This window comes from Ruditapes philippinarum, unplaced genomic scaffold (genome assembly GCF_026571515.1).
Source record: "Ruditapes philippinarum isolate M1 unplaced genomic scaffold, ASM2657151v2 ctg5271_1_1_1_1, whole genome shotgun sequence".
Taxonomy (NCBI): Eukaryota; Metazoa; Mollusca; class Bivalvia; order Venerida; family Veneridae; genus Ruditapes; species Ruditapes philippinarum.
Window position 1 is genome coordinate 1 of NW_026866924.1, and position 17,242 is coordinate 17,242.

A 17,242-nucleotide genomic window follows, 5' to 3' on the forward strand; every position below is an offset into this window, starting at 1 on the left:
AGGCATAATAATACGTATGCATATATAGCAATTTTACAGTCACGAGAGTATATCGAAACTACACGTTACATTGTATATTAAACATTACACTTTAGATATAATAATACATTCCTAATTAAACACTGTAGGGTATATTTAATTTATGCAAATAATTATGCAAATAATATATCAAGAATGTAATTTATACTTTTTATTCATTACATATTAAATATTTATATGTTGCAAACAGCCATTCAAACAATTATTTACATATGGCCTTTATCATACCTTTAATGGATATACAGTAACACTTAAATTACATTCATTTGAAATCAACCTTTAAAAATATAATATTATCATTTATATCATGGGATCTTATTACAAAAAAATAATGACGTTATTATATGAAATAAATTATACGAAATTAATTCCGTAAAGAAGATCAAATACGGCAAATTTAAAATGTCGCAGCCTTGGTTTGAACCTGTTCATGGACAGTTCAAATTAAGAAAAAAGGGAATCTGTCATGTAAGATCGCGTAAACAACATGTTTTAACAAGTCATAATAATTAATAAAAAAGTTATTGGCAAAACAGTGCAAAAAAATGTAATGCAAATTCCTACTTGATATATCTATTTTTATATATTTGGCGGGAAAACGCAGCTGTTTACGCAAGCGTTGTGTTTTTTTTTATCTCTCTGTGTAAATATCAATTTATAACACAGATTAAATGGCTTTATAACCTTTTCAAGAAAAATAAAAAGCTATTTTAGTCTGTTTATAGATTTAGAATATTTTTGTCTTTACATAAACCACTACTACGCAGGAGATAAAAACATGCAATAAATAGGGAATATTATGTTGTAGTAGCTTTCTGAGGCTTTGTATTTTTCTACAAGCAGGGTTGGAAAATTGATATCTCGTTTGGTCTCGCGAGATATCAATTTTGCCTATGTTGCGAGTAGTATAACCTTTGAAAGCTTATACAACATTATTTTCCTATTTTTATATTCCTTCCCGCTTTAAGTCAAAAGGAGTTTCAATATACCTTACTCCTATTAGTTATTTCAGAAACCGAAATGTAGCTGTCAAGAAAATAAATAAATATGTAATTTTTGCAAAAACCGGCTTCGCCTTTAAAAAGTTTGGTTCCTGTTTCCAAATGCTATTTCATACACACACCAACGTCAAAATAGTCTGGCACTTCCACATATGGTACCGTACTTGTCAATTACATAATACTGACTTTTCTATCAGTTGTAGCGTATTCGCGCTTCAAGATATTCCTGTATTTTAGGCAGAAAATTTATAAAACGTTATCAAATTAATAAAGAGGGCCTTATAATTATGCAACTGTCAAGCTACTGATATTCATACGCACTGTCAACAAAAAGTCAGTCGCCGATAGTACTTATCTTCTGTTATCAACAATTTTATCGCATACTCGATACAGCCTTTAATTTTGATCACTTTTAATTCAACTCGTTTAATGAATTTGATATGGAAAGGCACTCGTGACACACTATTTATCATATAATCTATAATTAGTTTTGAAATGCATTTCCTGTAAAAAAATAACAACAAAGAACCCCCTCGCCCCATTAAAAACAACAAAAAGCAAACAAACAGGTATTTATATCAGACAAACTGACTAAAGTTCAGATCTACTCTCAAGTTATTTCTTGCATGTAGATCTGATTGACACCGTATTTGTTTAGCCTTCGTTATGATTCGGATTTCTCGAGAGAGCTATTTTAGCCATGCAATCAAATCGTTCTTTAAAGATAGACATTAGACGTGGTATCACTGTCCGTGGAAGTAAAACAATTTGGATTTTTGTTAGAAAAAAAAGTTTAAGGTAATTTGAAACATTTAAACTGGTAAAAAGCTATACTCAATTTTAATGGGCAAGATTGTTTTGTCAGTTTACCTGCCGACTATATGGACAGCTCGAAATCGTAAACATTACCTACTCAGTTTTATTTTTCCAGAGGTTCTTTAGTAGTACATTTGTTTGTACCCCTGGATTAGCTAGGAAAACCCCAAATTATTCTTAATTACGGGGAAAGTCTATTTCATACGATAAGTTATGCAACCATATAAAGTTTATGAAGGTACGTTTAGTAAAAAAAGAGAAAAAACAATGTTTACATTAATAAAACATACTTCGTTATGAATAATTATGTAAAGCATTGAAATTTGAGATCCTTCTACTGAGCTGTAATACTTCTTATTTATACAATCCTGTTAGAGATTGGTGCTACCTGAATCGGTGCCAGTGTTGCAAAGACATGCTTGGACATGCAAGAATTATATCAAATATTTCCTTTGCTGGTCTTATAATTAAAAAACAAAACAAAAAAACCTCAATAGATATTTAAATTTGAGATTTTTGAAGTTTTATTTCGATAGGCTACTGTTCCAATAGCCAATGACCTTTTACTTTAGCATAACATTTTGTTAGTTTACATGCATGCAAAAAATATAACAAAAGTATAAAAATACCCATGCTTCATATTCTAACTTATAGAGGAAATAATCCAAACGAGTTACCTTTTGAGTTATGTATAATTCTGCTTGCATCGTTTACTCGGACATAAATTCTATCATTTCTTGTTAGATGTACATGTGTTTCTATTTTTAGGCTACCAACTACATCACCAGTATTTGTCATATTGAATATTTCTGATCTCCCTACCAATGTCTGTTCATATCCGTATACAGTTTTACAAATTCTGATTGTAATTCTTTCTGGTCTTTGAACCCCTTTCTGGTCGATTCCGTTCTTGTGTGTTATATTAAAATGTATCGACGCATACAGATAGTAGTCTCGTCCTTCCGGAATGATCACCTCACCATCGTCGTATTTAATCGAGTTGTCCACATAGCATTTACTTGGATGTTTATTCCAGTACAGTTTATTGTCTGCTGCGTCAGCTTCACTATCTGTTAATGTATGGTATGAACTTGATCACGTGTATTCCATAATCGTTGCTCACTTAAGCAACAAACTCACAAAGGCAGAAAACGAAGGTGCCGTTGCAATTGTTCAAGTACATACACTTTAACATTCTTTGCTTATAAGAACCCGCTACTTTTGTGTTTGCTTTAAACGCTGTTTTCAAAATCTATTTGAGATTGTTTGTTTCATTTTACGCCTTTTCCCAACAGTATTTCAGTCATATAGGCGAGTAGTTTCCTAACTATCGTTCCTGGAGATTTACACCAGTACTAGACTACCTTCCTCCGCGCTAAACTACCAAATCATCTCCCGGGGATCGAACTCACGCCAGAGAGGTAACTGGATTAGAAGTTATCGACCCTTCGACCACGGAGGCGGTTATCTATTCGAGTAGAGATACCTTATGACTAGTCTAATTTCAAGAAAACTAGATTAAAAAAGAAAATACAACATCTTTCATACATTGCACATAGCCAAAATGCTTCCAATTAGCCAGCAAACTAGAGAGACCTTTTTATGTCCCGTTGCATTTTTCCTCGACTGTATTATAGATGTAAGGTTATTAGATGGAATGGATGCTTGCACTTAAAAGAAAAATGAATCAAAGTGATGAGTCTGATCTTATGAGGAAAAATCAATAAATTTTAAGAAAGAACAATTCACAGAGAGAGGCTTTGCAAATAAAAATACTTTAAATGGATATACCTGAGTTGTTTTCTTGCTTCAAGATTTCCCTGAAGAATACCGTCTGATATCCGGAGGCTTCTCTGAGGCTTTCATTTCCACAGGATAAATATCGCTTATCTTGTCCTATAAATTTTATAATGTGACTTAATATGACTAAAATATCCTTATGACATAACAGTACGTGGTATGATAAAAAAGGTCTCGACTTGGTAAACTTCTAATAACTACATTGACATTTACACACGATACGTTGAAACCAGTATCTTATTGAAGATTAATGACCGAGTTACACGCGGTTTTACATAGATTAAGTAACATAAAACACACATTTATCAGAAGAAGAATGTGTCATTGTGACCAAATGCAGAGGCGTCATAAAGTACCTATGTAAGAAAGAGACGTCCCCAAACGAAATCAATGAAGTCTTCATTGATACACTTTGGAAGGAGTCCCCTTCCTATAGCACTGTGAAATAATGGACAATTGAATTTAAGAGAGGCAAGGAGAGCATTGGAGATGATGAGCGGCCACGGCGGCCAAAAGAAGACACGAACGATGAAACCTTCGTAGCTGTGCTCGATTTAGTCATGTGTGACAGAAGGCGAAATCCACGAAGCGTTGCTAGGGAAGTGGGTATATGCTTGGTTCAGTTCAGGCAATTCTCACCGATGTCTATGGCATGCCAAAGGTTTCCGCTAGATTGTTCCCCAGACAAGATATCTTTTGTCTCGCTACGGGGGTGAACCTGGCTTTACCTACCGGATCGTATTCAGGATGAAACATTGGTCCATCACTTTGATCCAAAATCAAAAAACAAAGCATGCAGTGGAAGCACCCTGGTTCGGGCCCTCCGAAGAAATTATAGGGGGTGCCATCAGCAGGGAAGATGATGGTTTCAATTTTTTGGAAAGTCTGGGAGTAATCATGATTGACTATCTTTAGCAAGATACCATAAACAGTACGTACTATGCAGACAAATTGAAACGTCTGCGTCAAGATATCACGCATAAACGGAGGGGCAAACTGATTTAAGGCGTTCTGCTCCTGTACGACAATGCGCCAGCTCACACATCCCAAGTTGCGATGGCTGCTGCAACTGACTTAAATTCTTCCCCATCCCCCATATTCTCAGAACTTGGCCCCCTATGACTTCTACTTGTTTCCGAAGCTGAAAACCAAGCTTTGTAGTAGACGATTTGGTAGCAATGAAGGTGTCATGGAAGCAGTCTATGAGTTCTTTGAGGACCAAAATAGAGAGTTCTATTTTGGAGGGTTAAACAAGTTGGAGTAACGACGGGCAAAGTGCATTGATGTAAAGTGCGATAATAATGGGGAAAAAAACAACAACAACAACAAAACATAAGTTGGGTTCTCTGACTGCCGGAAGTACATCGGGCCAAGAACTTTTTGATACATGGATCTAAAATGTGTGTTCCTCTTTGAAGAATAAGTAACAATTCCTTCACTGGTTATAAAAAACACCCCAAAAACTGTAACTATGGATTATGTAGAGATAAAGAATCTCTAATTATTACTTAACACACAATGTTGTTGCAATCACGCAAATACATTAACACGCAAATCTATATACCGTTTATTTACTAATTTTAAAAACTCGAATGTAGAAATTTTAGATGTATAAATATCAGTTTCGCAAAGTAAACCGGCATTTTTTAAAATATTTACCTTGAGCTAGCTGTACCCTTGATACTCTCTCCACGACCTATGCGAAAATAAACATAAAGCTGTTGAAATAGCGAACAAAATATAAAATAGAAAATAATACCAAAATGACGCTTCGTTTTAAAACGAAACTACACTTCTTTCAATTTAGCTTTTCTTTATTGAAGAGAAAATTAAGCAATTATGATTGCTAGGTTTTCGTCGTGTTCAAACACTTAAAATTGTATTAACACAAAACTTTAAATATTTGCAAATAATGACAGCTGTTAGATACGGCTCATTATTCCGATAACTAGTTTCTTATTGATAGAATAATCTTATAACTTTCAAACATATTATACTCATTCTTTACATTCTTGCTATCAGAGACATGGCACCACTGCAGGACAATGAACATGACAAAGTGGTCAGTATTTCTAGAGTTATGCTCCGTTTTCACACGGAAAATAATCAGAGTTATGTTCCGTTTTCACATGGAAAATAATCAAACAATTTATAAATACCATACCCAAAATAATTAATATTCAATGTCACAAAATTGTTTATGTTATTGAGAAGTGAAAAGCATAACAGCCATTTACCGTTACACTCTTCAATTTACGTATTTTAGTCTTTGCCCTTAACAGGCGAGTCTTTGTCTACATAGTTGTTGCCACAGGCCAATGATGCGTATGATGCCCTTGTCTTGTTAGTCGTCGAGTGTCTTCCTAGATAGTTTAATGTTTTACTAATGTCTTGTCGTTCGTCTTCAAAGGATAACAAGTTTTCATACCGTTATTTTTCGTCAACATCCTATGACAATAAATTACACATACATACCATTTCTAAAATTTGAAGAAAAAAAATCAATTTAATTCCATGATAATTCAAAATTTTCTTTATAAAAGAATTACCGTTTGGAGTATTTCTGACAAATTGTTTTTACTGCAAATATAATTTCCTTTGTCATCAATGTATGTTTTCAAAACACTTTTGTTCAAATCAAATGTTACATAATCTTCATCGGCACTTAAAGAAAGGGAGGAACATGGCACAGGAAAATCTTTAATCATTTCTGTTTTAAAATATTTCCACTCGTGATAAAAGATATGTCCCAAAATTAAAACTAAATGTAAAATAACTATAAACAATATGGACAACACTGCAACAATAAGATGATCCTCATTAAACTCCAATTTTCTTCCATTTACTGTGTCTTTGAACAGTTTATTTTTAAACTTGCTTTCTGGCTCATTTAATTTTCTTTTCGCATTATCAACCTCCCATGATACTAACGTAGTTAAACACATGTTAAATATTCAATATGACGCTACAAAACCCGACTAACGTATAACAAGTTAAAACTGCTATCAAAGTGTATTATGGCAACCAGTCAACCTTTTAGATAAGGTATAGAATTACTACTACTATGAAATGTATAACGTCATTCCTTTGTTCCAATTTAATGTGTAAGTCCAATATTGATTGGTAGCATATCAATATTAGACAGCTTGTAGTGAGGCTCATAAAAATATAACTTTATACAACTCCTGCAATAAATTCAGTATTAAACTTGCATTCATTCAATATCTTCTATATACTCAATAACAGAAGACCTGATTTATAGGACCCAAACTGTTCTACACAATTGGAAATGCATATAAGTTTAATTAATGTTACTAACTTAGAGATAATATTACAAAATATAAAAGGCATTTTTCAAGGCTTGCTTCCTTCCGTTATGCTGCAAACGCCAATTTGCAGACAAGACTTAATTTTGTAACGCGATAAGCAACAATGCAACAATCGGAAAAAAATGAAATAAATGTGTTTTCCCCCACTAATTTTGATTCCTCTGGATAGATGATTGTAATATATTGCACAATTTCTTATTTATTTTTTTTATTTTTAAGAGGTGTATTAGCATTATAACATTGATTATTAATGCTAACTCAAACTGAAGAAGGAGAGAATTTCGAAGAAATGGTTTATATCATATTTTAACATATACATGCGAACATATGTGTGTGTCTTAAATGTCACCTGTTTAGATGCAAGATCGACTTAATCTTTTGTATTTATCTCAAGTATTTGAAGAATAGAGAAAGAGTTGTAAACTTGTACTAACCCAGACTTCGGCGATACACGTTAGTTAAGTATTTGCGTCTCAAAAACAACTAAATAGAATAGGTTAAAACTTCACATACTTATTTCAGGGCATTATACAAGAAAAGCATTGATGCAAAGCATCAAAGGGCGTCCAAGCAAGAAATGCAGCAAGTGAAGATGAACTAGTACACATATGATGACAAGATATTCTTATAAACTACCAGAAATGTATATCACTTATGAATTAGCGGACGAAAGACATTGTTCATTATGAACTTTGATTGGCATGCTAGAGATTAGAATATTACTTGTTATTTCTTTATGATCGTGGTCATTAATAGCAACGGATATACATTTATGCAATCATTTATATTAATCCAAATGTGTAACGCATGATCAACACGTACCACACCTTTGTAATTGTCCCTTATTATGTTATCGCTATTAGCGAAGACCCCCTCTTAAGGTATCTGTTCACACTTTAAGTTAGTAAAAATATGACACTGGTTATATTACCATGTTGATCAGGTTGAGCATAATTGTTTATTATACAAAAATTGTAATATCTATTAATTTTAATAAAAAAATACAAATTTTATGAATATTGTTTTCTTTTCTTTTTTGTGTTTTATGTGCTATTTTAATACTGAGATTTTACTACTCTTTCTTTATTAAAATTGTAAAATAAATTTTAAGAATTTAATTGTCATATTGCCGACCGACGATTATAAGTCGAAGCTTAACTGGAAAAAGTCAGTAAATTATGGTTTATCTTTCAATTTCAATGTATAATATTGTTTATTTTTGATCCATGTACATGAACATTTGTATTTTTCTTCATCATTTTTTAAATTATCAATCAATTGAATAATTCATAAAATCTAATTTGTAACTTTGAATAATTCCTCGGCATCTTTACTAAACACGAATAACAAATTAAATAAAATGTTTCAAAGTGGATAATGTCATTTTAATACCATCAAAATGTACCTTCTTCTCAATTATTGTACATATCACGGATTTATATTACATATAAATCCGTGTACAAATTTATTGTTTTTATCTCATATAGATAATATGAAACATGCTATTGTACATATCACGGATTTATATTACATATAAATCCGTGTACATATTTATTGTTTTTATCTCATACAGATAATATAAAACATGCTATTGTTGTTTTTTTTTGGCTTGCAGCCACGGCTGCAAGCCATTTCATATGGAAAACTTGTTCCGGTTAGGTGGTTTCCTGCTTACATCTGTTGGTGCATGATTGAACGGGAAACCAGCTGCAATCGTGCCAATCGCAACTTTTCGGCCTTTTCGGTCACTCTTCGGATTAATGATAATAGCCGATGTAGTTCCGATTGCAATCGTGACAATTCGGGCGATTCCGTCATACTGCGGAATCAGACGAAGTAATTTTACGGAAATCTAAGCTATTTATAGTTACTTCGGTAAACCCAGTTTGTTTATATAAACAGGATTTCTATTTTTACTTGATTTATCGGTTTAAACCGTAATAAATTATAAACGGAATTGTTCCGTTTTAATTGTTTTTCAAGACGCAAAAGTTAGTTTCTTTTATAATTGTTTTTTTTTGTCTGTATTAGTTTTATACACTGTAGTACTTAGTATTCCGTCTTCAAAGGGTGGTCATGCTTACCAAATCACGCATGATCGAGTTATATTTAGATATACTGAACTTCTTGGTGAGGTAATCTAAAAATAGCCCATGCATATCATTAACCTTCCCACTCCTCGCAGCGGTTACTTCCCCTTATCTGTACAGTTAAAGTAGCAAAGCGTGACGTAACAGCTGTGAGGAGTTTGGTGCTGATATCGTCTATTTGTGATCGTGTAACATAGTTGATACATGCTTATTAATTGGTACCACGTAACCAATTATTTTAGTGCATTTACTTGTCTACAAAGCAAAGAAATGATTTCGCTGCGAAAAAGGGGAAATGAAATGTGCACACTTGTTTTCCTTCAGTATCACGTTAGTATTTTTACGATGGATCATTTTCTTTATTAGTTTTATACAATAGAGAATAGATTTCAAATCGTTTTGACAAAAAAATATTCGGTTTTCCAAAAACCAACTAAATAAACCCTTTATGATATACAAATACCGTAATTTAAAAAAAATGTGATAATAAATTGAAACCAAAAAAAAAAAAACACACAATTTTAAAGGGTTGGGATGAAGTCACAGCTGTGCAAGCCTTTCTTTTTAAAAGGAAACTTTATTTCTAATTGTAACGAAAACCGGGAGAGACCGGACAATAAACGTGTTGTACTATTCGCCGGTCACTAGTAAATCCCGGTCAAAATAGACCGGGATAGACCGGTAATTACCGATAGGAATGATAAAAAGATATATCTATAAATAGATTTTTGGAATATTTAGTTCATCAACTGATCATTCTAGGATACATGTACAACAATAACATACCATGATAACCCACTCTGTACTACAAAATGATAAATAAAAATCCCCGAAAAGCGCGATTTATTGACGGAAAAAGGTTATTTCATTTGAAAATGTTTGCTTTGCGAAATTCTCCAGTCCGCTATTCATTGTAACATATCGCGACATTTCATTCTTAATTTATAATCAAACACCCTCATGCCGATCGGAATGATCGGCTTTTATTATGACCGACTAAAAGGCTCGAGAAGTTGCTGTCGCCCTTTCACAAAATCTGATTTCATTCCATAAGGGCGCCTCGCTTCGGCGCGGACGCCATTTAGGTTACTCTCATCGAAGGCCAATAACTCTAATGTGGATTTTGACAGAACTATGGCATTTTTTGATTCTAGAAAATTCTATATTGTCTAGGCTCTCGTTTTACTACGAAGCACTGTGAATAGTCAAGCACGCTTTTCTCTCGGATAACGTTTTCATTAGTTACTGGTCATGTAAAATAAGCTACAGTTTTCGAAAGAAATATGCGAGAATTAAGATTAATCACGCCCGTTTAACTCACAACGAGTGAAAAATGTCCATCGGTTAAAATGTTGTGAGCAACTTCCGTTCCTCGTTGTGAGCACCCGTCTAGGACGTTTGACACGATAAACAAGGTGACTTTTTCATAATTTTTGAAGATTACAGACATTTATGTAAAAATATCGGAATGCAGTTAGCTAGCGATGTGTTTTACGAGTATGCACATGTAAAGATATTGCCTGTTGGTGGATAATTTGATGGAAATACCGTGCGACGCAGTCACTCGGGGTAGCTAGAAAACTGGAGACAACTTCTCTCCGGACTAAATTTAACATTGAAAACGTCTATTTTGGTGAAGTTTTGTGCATTCTAACCATAAACAGATGCCCACAAGTCTTCAGCGTAAATTGTTTCATGAAAGTCTTCATAGAAACGAAGATATACCCTTATTTGCTTTAATCCTCGTTGTGAGCACCATAACCTCGTTGTGAGCAAGACAAGCGCAGTGCGTGTCTGGTTTTAATATGTTATTCAGATGGTGAAAAAGGGGGCGACCGTGACTGAGTGGTTAAGGTCGTTGACTTCAAACCACTAGCCCCTCACCTTTTTGGGTTCGAATCCCGACAGGGACTTTGGATTCTTTCATGTGAGGAAGCTATCCAGGTAGCTTACGGAACGTCGGTGGTTCTACTAAGGTACCCGTTTGTGCCTGAAATAATGCACGGAAGGGCACCTGAGGACTTCCTCCACCAGTAAAGATGGAACGTCGCCATATGACCTATACTGTGTCGATGTGACGAAAACCCCAAAACAAACAAAAGATGGCGAAAATATAATTTTCAATCTATCAAAGCAATTAAAACGTTTTTGCATAGTAGCATTTCTTTGAAAGACGTTGTGTATATCCCGAAGGGAGGCATATTAGTTTTGAGCTGTCCGTCCGTCAGTCCGGCAATCCGTCCGAAAACTTTAACATTGGCCATAACTTCCTTATTAGTAAACGGATTTGATTCATATTTGAAAACAACATCCCTTAGCACAAGACCTTCCTACGGGCCTGTATTTTTTTCCTTGACCTCTGAATGGCCTTCACCTTGAAGGTCAAATTGTCCAAAAACATTTAAGATTGGACATAATGTCCTTATTAGTAAATCAATTTAATTCATATTTAGGCACAACACCTCTTTGGACAAGGCCTTCAAACTGCAGTACTATTCTTTTCAATGAATGGACATGGGGTCGTTCAAGGAGAGACCGAAGCGAGGCATCAAGTATGTACTTGCCCTGGTCTGAAAAAGATAAGAACTATTAGAAAAACTGTCAGTGATACATAAAAATCAAAAGAAAAGTTTTGGTCATGTCTCTTGCAAAAACATTCTTTTCAGTTAAACACACTGTAAAATTTGCTAACCCAAAATTGTACCAGTGGTGAAACACCTAAGAAGTCAAGAAGATTTCTTAAAATGCCACTATTTCATGATGAAAATGCTATTTAAATGTCAAACACAGACTGTCATGGGCTTTCTAGGAAAGACAGTGCAACTAAAATCATGAAAGATGCTCGTGTACAGAGCAAACAGACGCCGAGAACTATTTGAATATGTTATTATATGCGACTATCGTTTTTCGCGGAGGATTACGTTATTTTGTGCATTGTAACTTTTAACACTTCACTAGTACAATGGTAGGATACTACGTCATCGCGCACCTGCTGAATGCTCCCACTAGGACCAATTTTTCGTCGACTCGAAGGTAAAATACAATTTTATTATAAGAAAACGTAAGAGTATCAAAAAGTCATGTAGCGCACCAAAGAATGGCTATAGTACTTTTGATAATTGTAAAAAAAGTTTCTGGATTTATTGCCTGGTTTAGGCCTGAAAACGGGATAAGTGTTTTTCTCTGAATGCTCCCACTCGGACTTTTACCGAAACATTTCCCTTTGTTTTTTCTTCAGTGAAGTTTACTCTATCTGACCTAATATTTAAAGGTTTGTATGAAAGGTTAGAGTGATTTCCCTTTGTTTTCTTCAGGGGAGGTTACTCTATCTTGCTTATTTATATGAAAGGCTTTAATGATTTCCCTTTGTTTTCTTCAGGGCAGGTCACTCTATCTGGATTAAAGATTTTAGGTAAGAGTGATTTCCCTTTTTTTCCTTCAGGGGAGGTTACTCTATCTGGATTAATTATTTAAGTAAGAGTGATTTCCCTTTGTTTTCCTCAGGGGAAGCTACTCTATCTGGCTTATTTATATGAGAGGTTAGGGTGATTTCCCTTTGTTTTCTTCAGGGGAGGTTACTCTATCTGGATTAATGATTTAAGGTAAGAGTGTTTTCCCTTTGTTTCCTTCAGGGGAGGTTACTCTATCTGGCTTAATAATGAAAGGTTAGAGTAATTTCCCTTTGTTTTCCTCAGGGGAGGTTACTCTATCTGGCTTATTTATATGAAAGGTTAGAGTGATTTCCCTTTGTTTTCTTCAGGGGAGGTTACTCTATCTGGATTAATAATTTAAGGTAAGAGTGATTTCCCTTTGTTTTCTTCAGGGGAGGTTACTCTATCTGACTTAATAATGAAAGGTTAGAGTAATTTCCCTTTGTTCCATTCAGGGGAGGTTACTCTATCTGGCTTATTTATATGTAAGGTTAGAATGATTTCCCTTTGTTTTCTTCAGGGGAGGTTACTCTATCTGGATTAATAATGAACGGTAAGAGTGATTTCCCTTTGTTCTTCAGGGGAGGTTACTCTATCTGGATTAATAATTTAAGGTTAGAGTGCTTTCCCTTTGATTTTTTCAGGGGAGGTTACTCTATCTGGATTAATAATGAAAGGTTAGAGTGATTTCCCTTTGATTTCTTCAGGGGACGTTACTCTTTCTGGATTAATAATGAATGGTTAGAGTGATTTCCCTTCGTTTTCCTCAGGGGAGGTTACTCTATCTGGCTTATTTATATGTAAGGTTAGAATGATTTCCCTTTCTTTTCTTCAGGGGAGGTTACTCTCTCTGGATTAATAATGTAAGTTTAGAGTGATTTCCTTTTGTTTTCTTCAGGGGAGGTTACTCTTTCTGGCTTATTTATATGAAAGATAAGAATGATTTCCCTTTAATTTCTTCAGGGGAGGTTACTCTATCTGGCTTATTTATATGAAAGATAAGAATGATTTCCCTTTGATTTCTTCAGGGGAGGTTACTCTTTCTGGCTTATTTATATGAAAGATAAGAATGATTTCCCTTTGATTTCTTCAGGGGAGGTTACTCTATCTGGATTAATAATGAAAGGTTAGAGTGATTTCCCTTTGTTCTTCAGGGGAGGTTACTCTATTTGACTTATTTATATGAAAGATTAGAGTGATTTCCCTTTGTTCTTCAGGGGAGGTTACTCTATCTGACTTAATAATTTAATGTAAGAGTGATTTTTCTTTGTTCTTCAGGGGAGGTTACTCTATCTGACTTAATAATTTAAGGTAAAAGTGATTTCCCTTTGATTTCTTCAGGGGAGGTTACTCTATCTGGATTAATAATGAATGGTTAGAGTGATTTCCCTTTGATTTCTTCAGGGGAGGTTACTCTCTCTGGCTTATTTATATGAAAGATAAGAGTGATTTCCCTTTGATTTCTTCAGGGGAGGTTACTCTTTCTGGCTTAATAATAAACGTTTAGAGTGATTTCCCTTTGTTCTTCAGGGGAGATTACTCTTTTTGACTTAATAATTTAAGGTAAGAGTGATTTCCCTTTGATTTCTTCAGGGGAGGTTACTCTATCTGGCTTATTTATATGAAAAATAAGAGTGATTCCCCTTTATTTCTTCAGGGGAGGTTACTCCCTCTGGCTTAATAATGAACGATTAGAGTGATTGCCCTTTGTTCTTCAGGGGAGGTTACTCTATTTGGATAAATGATTTAAGATAAGAGTGATTTCCCTTTGTTTTCTTCAGGGGAGATTACTCTATCTGGAATAATAAATGAACGGTTAGAGTGATTTCCCTTTGTTTTCTTCAGGGGAGGCTACTCTATCTGACTTAGTAATTTAAGGTAAGAGTGCTTTCCCTTTGATTTCTTCTGGGGAGGTTACTCTATCTGGATTAATAATGAAAGGTTAGATATTCCCTTTGTTTTCCTCAGGGGAAGTTACTCTATCTGGCTTATTTATATGAAAGGTAAGGGTGATTTCCCTTTGTTTTCTTCAGGGGAGGTTACTCTATCTGGCTTAGTAATAAAAGGTAAGAGTGATTTCCCTTCGTTTTCCTCAGGGGAGGTTACTCTATCTGGCTTATTTACATGTAAGGCTAGAATGATTTCCCTTTGTTTTCTTCAGGGGAGGTTACTCTATCTGGATTAATAATGAACGGTAAGAGTGATTTCCCTTTGTTCTTCAGGGGAGGTTACTCTATCTGACTTAATACTTTAAGGTTAGAGTGATTTCCCTTTGATTTCTTCAGGGGAGGTTACTCTCTCTGGATTAATAATGTAAGTTTAGAGTGATTTCCCTTTGTTTTCTTCAGGGGAGGTTACTCTATCTAGCTTATTTATATGAAAGATAAGAGTGATTTCCCTTTGATTTCTTCAGGGGAGGTAACTCTTTCTGGCTTAATAATGAACGGTTAGAGTGATTTCCCTTTGTTCTTCAGGGGAGGTTACTCTATTTGGATTATTTAAGGTAAGAGTGATTTCCCTTTGTTTCCTTCAGGGGATGTAACTCTATCTGGAATAATAATGAACGGTAGAGTGATTTCCCTTTGTTCTTCAGGGGAGATTACTCTATCTGACTTAGTAATTTAAGGTTAGAGTGCTTTCCCTTTGATTTCTTCAGGGGAGGTTACTCTATTTGGATTAATAATGAAAGGTTAGAGTGATTTCCCTTTGATTTTTTCAGGGGAGGTTACCCTATCTGGCTTATTTATATGAAAGATAAGAGTGATTTCCCTTTGATTTTTTCAGGGGAGGTTACCCTATCTGGCTTATTTATATGAAAGATAAGAGTGATTTCCCTTTGATTTTTTCAGGGGAGGTTACTCTATCTGGATTAATAATGAAAGGTTAGAGTGATATCCCTTTGTTCTTCAGGGGAGGTTACTCTATTTGACTTATTTATATGAAAGATAAGAATGATTTCCCTTTGTTTTCCTCAGGGGAAGTTACTCTATCTGGCTTATTTATATGAAAGGTAAGGGTGATTTCCCTTTGTTTTCTTCAGAAGAGGTTACTCTATCTGACTTAATTATTTAATGTAAGAGTGATTTCCCTTTGTTGTTTTCAAGGGAGATTACTCTTTCTAAATTATGAAACGTTAGAGTGTTTTCCCTTTGCAATATTCAGTGGAGGTTATACTATCAGATATACTTAATAATGAAGGATAAGTGTGTTTACCGGCCCCTAGCACACTTTTTTTTTGGGGGGGGGGGGGGGGTTATTCTATCTGCCAAATATTAAATAAGAACCTTATTGATAAAGATTGGGGAAAGATAACTTAACAAGTGTAGAAAAATCCTTTTTAATTCCAGTACTATTTCATCGTTTTTCAAACTAATTTGCATACAAAAATACTTGTAATTGTTTTTGTTTTACAAAATTAACAAACAAACAAACAATGCTATCAATCAACTGCATAAAAGACAAAACTGTTGCATGATACAATATTTAATATGAAGTTAGGTGCTACCTATGGCGCGGAAAGCTCTGATGAATTATAATTTTAGCATAACATGTTTAGTGTACATGTAAACCAGATCTTTCTGCACTTCATTAGTAAATGCAAGTATTTTCTATTTTGTACCGTAAACAAAACGTATAAATTGGAAGTGTTCAACCTATCATCGGAGCGCTCGGAATATTCCGACGTAAAGGGGGACCACTGCGAAAAGCGCCGGCATTTGGAAAATCCCGTCCGCCATTTTTGTTAATCTCTAATCCAGTTGTTGTTTTAACATTATCTTTAAATGTTCTAATTTATCAAAGGGATATGTTATTATCGTTACTTTAGTTCTTATCAATGAAATGCACATTTATTTTCTGATTTTGTACATCATTCTTTCACCGGAAGTGTTATTTTGAATGCATCTGCTAGCAATAGTCTGAATTATGTAGACGCTCATTAAAAGCGCTCTGATATCTATATTTAGCTCAATAGGATTTCAAAATGGCGGCGCCCATTTAACTTAGGATTTTTTCGCAGCTCATTAGGTAAAAGATATTTTTTTTTTTAATTTTCATTTACTTTTAATTTGATTTTATTTCAATTAATATGCGTCAAAATGTTATATAAGAGCGTTACAGCATTCTACTTTCCACGTGTTACACACCTAATACGTGAATAGTAAGATTTCTTGGCTCAAACTGAGTTTCGATGGATTTAGACCTGTTGTGTATATTGTTCAACTTAAAATAAATGTATGAAATGTCAAGTTTCGTTCACGACTCAACTGACGTTTATTTTTAAACCTCAGCATATAAGATGAATTTACTTTAACTTAAAAGTATACAGAACGCAAATCGAGTAAAGTTCTTTTCAGAACTACTCGTTACTCATTGAAAATTCAAATTATGAATGATAATTCGCAAGTCAATCTATTTCAATTCCAACAGTTAAGTCATAGTTAATCAGAGTTAAAAAAAAAGAAAAAAAAAAGAATTTAAAGTACTGTTTAAAATACATCTCAATTAATCAATGAAACCAAAATATACAAAAAAATATTTGCTTTCGGCCTATGCTTTGATATCTAATATATAACTCAATATAATTCAAATAATAACAAAAATATTTATAACTAAACTTTCCAATAATATAAATAAAGAAATGTCCAGACTCAAACTAAGTTATTTAAATTATTGTTCCAAAATCAAACTAAGTAAAGTAATGATATTTCAAATATTCTTCAAGACTCAAACTAAGT

General features: G+C 34.0%; 1 protein-coding gene across 2 annotated transcripts; it reads right to left on the minus strand.

The window, feature by feature from the left end:
• Positions 1–104: 104 nt before the first annotated feature.
• LOC132734219 (uncharacterized) lies at positions 105–6,664 on the minus strand. 2 transcript variants are annotated; one of them, XM_060720916.1, is made up of 5 exons: positions 6,206–6,664; positions 5,316–5,352; positions 3,648–3,752; positions 3,405–3,526; positions 105–2,926 (listed from the first exon to the last, which is right to left on the minus strand). In XM_060720916.1, exons 1-5 carry the CDS (start codon positions 6,599–6,601, stop codon positions 2,828–2,830), a joined length of 759 nt encoding a protein of 252 aa, XP_060576899.1. In that variant the 5' UTR covers positions 6,602–6,664; the 3' UTR covers positions 105–2,827. The 2 variants fall into 2 exon arrangements, with proteins under 2 accessions (XP_060576899.1, XP_060576898.1); XM_060720915.1 differs by lacking the exon at positions 3,405–3,526 and having other exon boundaries at positions 6,206–6,659.
• Positions 6,665–17,242: the final 10,578 nt, after the last annotated feature.